This window comes from Ursus maritimus, unplaced genomic scaffold (genome assembly GCF_017311325.1).
Source record: "Ursus maritimus isolate PB19 unplaced genomic scaffold, ASM1731132v1 scaffold_9, whole genome shotgun sequence".
Lineage (NCBI taxonomy): Eukaryota > Metazoa > Chordata > Mammalia > Carnivora > Ursidae > Ursus > Ursus maritimus.
In genome coordinates, this window is record NW_024427107.1 from 7686740 (window position 1) to 7690349 (window position 3610).

General features: G+C 37.5%; 1 protein-coding gene across 1 annotated transcript in view; it reads left to right on the forward strand.

Annotated features, from left to right (window-relative positions):
* Positions 1-3610, forward strand: part of RP1 (RP1 axonemal microtubule associated) — a 297701-nt gene that overhangs the window by 279795 nt on the left and 14296 nt on the right. The window contains exon 27 of the mRNA XM_040626106.1: positions 3503-3581. Within this exon, the coding sequence (XP_040482040.1) occupies positions 3503-3581 (79 nt within the window). The remainder of the gene's footprint in view (positions 1-3502; positions 3582-3610) is intronic.

The window sequence follows — 3610 nt, forward strand, 5'->3', positions numbered from 1 at the left end:
AGGGCTTCAGAGGGGCGGGGGTTGGGGGACTGGGATAGGTCGGTGATGGGTATTAAGATGGGCACATATTGCATCACGCACTGGGAGTTATGTGCAAATAATGAATCATGGAACATTACATCAGAAACTAAGGATATACTGTATGGTGACTAACATAACATAATCAAAATTATTATAAAAAATAAAATAAAATAAATTTCATTAAAAAATAAAATGAATTATGAGAGACCAAAGAAAAATTAAAATAAAATAAAATTGGTTTTAAAGGCATTGGATGGCTGCCAATGCAGTTAGGGTGTGAGGGTCCAAAATCCGGGAGAGAAAGGAAGTGTGGAGGAGAAGCTGGTATTCAGTATCACTTTCTATCATTTGTAAGCAGAAGCTTAAAAGCAAGAAGCCAATCAGGGTGGCCATGGAGAGCCCCAGATGCGGTGCAAAGATTTAGAAGGTCTCAGAGAGCTGGGGTTCAATCTGGAGCCAGCAGTAAAGAGAGGCCTGAACAAACTTCCACTTGCAAACAAAGTAGGACCTTCATGTGAGTTCTCCCAAAGCAGAGCCTGGGACAGGTCTTAGGGGTGGTTAATGGGGAGGGGTGGAGGTTATCCTTCGAAGCCTCATGAAGGCATGAATGTAGAGGAAAGAAAGAGGAGGAGCCAAGGTAAGTATGCATTCTAAAGGTCACCTCGGTTGACAGAAAGGACTTCCAGGACCTCCGCTGACAGATTGGGCACCAAGGACAGTCAGTGGTAGCTAAAGCAGTCAAGGAGGAAGGAGCACAGTCCTGGGGCTATTCACTCGCAGCCCTGCCCCGAGGCTCCCTCCATCCGCAGCCCCAATGCGCAGCAGGCACCCAGACAGCCAAGGCAAGACCTCTACACAGAAAATGACAAAATATTATTGGGAAATTTTTTTTAAAAAAGTCATAAATTAGTAGAGATACACTATGTTCCTGGATTGGAAGATTCAATACTATAAAGTGCTCACTTTTCTCCTAAACTGCAGTTTCGATGCAATCGCAATCAAAATCCCATACATTTTTTTCATGGAAATTGGCAATCTAATTCTAAAATTTATGTGGAAGGGCAACAAGTCAAATACACCCAAAATAATCGGGAAGATTATTAAGAGAAAAACAAAGCTGGAGGACTCATACTACCAGATATTGAGATCTATTGTAAAGTTAAAGTAATTAAGACAGCACTCATTGGTACAAGGCAAGACAGACAGAACAAAGAAACAGAATAGAGCCAGAAAAAGTTCCACGTGTCTTGATGTGCAGCAGCAGAGAAAGGCAGCAAATTGGTTATCAATTATGATATCCAAGAAATTATGAGCACTAAACCCCAAAATCAATTTCGTACAAATTTAGGTCTAAAATGCGAAAGGTAAAACAATCACGTATTTAGAAGAGACTATAAGAGAAAAACCTTCGTGATCTTGGGGGTAGGTTAGGATTTAAAAAAAACACTTTTAATGGTGGTAAAATACACATATTATGAATGTTACCACTTTAACAATTTTTAAGTGTACAGTTCAATGGCATTGAGCACATTCATTTGCATTGTTGTGCGACTATCGCCAGCATCCAGCTCCAGAACTTTTCATCTTGCAGAACTGAAACTATACCCATTAAACAATAAATCCCATTCTCCTCTCTATTCCCCAACCCAGCCCCTGGCAACCACCATTCTGCTTTCTGTCTCTGTGACTTTGACTCATTTATGAAACTCTTCTAAATGGAATCAAAGGGCATTTGTCTTTTCAAGACTGACTTATTTAACTCAGCACAATGTCTTCAAGGTTCATCTGTGTTGTAACATATGTCAGAATTTCCTTTTTTTAAAGGGTGAATAATATTCCATTATGTGTATAGACAAGGTTTTGTCCATCCATTCATTTGTATGAATGCAATTGGATAGCTTCCACTTTTGGCTATAGCAGCATTGTGAGCAAAACAAAGAAACCACTAAACATAAAGGAAAAAAGATAAATTTACACCGTTTTAATTAAGACTTCTCTTCCTTAAGGTACCATGAAGAGAGTAAAAAAAGGCAAATCACAAAGTGGGAGAAGATGTTGTAAAATATATCCTGGCAAAGGACTTGTTTCCAAACTACATACAGAACACCAACAGATCAACAAGAAAACAGATAACCCAATTTAAAACACGGCATGACACTTGAATATGTCCTTTCTAAAAAGAGGAGATCCAGATAGCCAATAAACATGAAAAGTGTACCCAACTTTGTTAGTAATCAGGAAAATACTATGAAAACCATAATCAAGGGTCACTGTGCATAATCGGATGCCATAAACTTGAAAAGAATGACAATACCAAGTACTGAGTAGCTGTGGAGCACCTTGACCTCTCACACACTGAGCACACACAGTGTGCAGTGGTATAAGCATTTTGGAAAAGTAGACTATCTACTAATGCTCTATAACCCAGTAGTTCCCCATCAGAAATGTACACAAATACACACAAAAAGGCATGTCAAGAATGTTCTGAGCAGTGTTATTTGTAATACCCCAAATCCAGAAAAATTGTTGTTCATAAGTAGTAGAATGGATAAATAATGTGAAATAATATTCAGTAATGAAAATGAACAAAACATTGTTAAGCAAAGCAACATGGGTATATTCCACAAAGGTTGAGTAGGATAAGCCAGGCAGAAAGAACATGCTGTATGATTCTGTTTATGGTCCTAGACCTGGCAAAGTTAATTAAAAGTCAGGATAGTGCTTACCACTGGGGGCGATTATGACTGTGATGGGCCATAGAGGGGTCTTGGGGTGCTCTTAATGTTGTATCATTTGCATGGATGTGTGTATACAGTGTGTTGTATATTTTAATTTGTAGACTACATATCTAGTTAATAGTTTATTTTAAAACTTCATTTGTATATGCATGCACATATAGCTATTGCAATGCATAGTTGATTTAGAAATGAAAGCTACTGAGAGGCAGACACCAATGGTGGAGAGCGTACATTCTGGAGGCAGACTGCTGGGGACTGAGTCCTGGCTTGGTCCTTCATTAGACGTTGACCTTGGGTGAGTAACTGAACTCTGTATGTCTCCATCTCTTCAACTGTAAAATAAGACAATGAGTAGTACTTACTTCATGGGTTGTTCTGAGGATTAAATATATGAAAAACACTTAGAAGTGTTTGTGTATATTGAGGGCAATATCAACTATTATTATCACTACTAATGGTAGACTTAAATGTTATGATTACATTTTGAAAATCTTTTTCAGATTTATTTAGACTGTATTAAAGAAGGAAAAAATTATGTTACTTGCTTGTATTTGTCTCACAAGGCATAGTGTAGGACTGCATATAAAATAGTAAGTGGAAAATTTTTATAGTATAGTAATAATTATAACATAGCAAAAAATAGCAATATAATGCTGAACTGATATAGTACTAATAATGCTATTTTTTTCCTAGAGAAAGGAAATGTCCTAATGGTCATTTGGTTTTATTTTGTTATCACACAGGTTGATATTTTTTCCATTGAGGCAGTGTCTCTGGGAAAACTGAAGAAAGTTATGATTAGTCATGATGGGACAGGTCCAGGTAAGATGTGCTTTTTTGGTAAAAAAAAA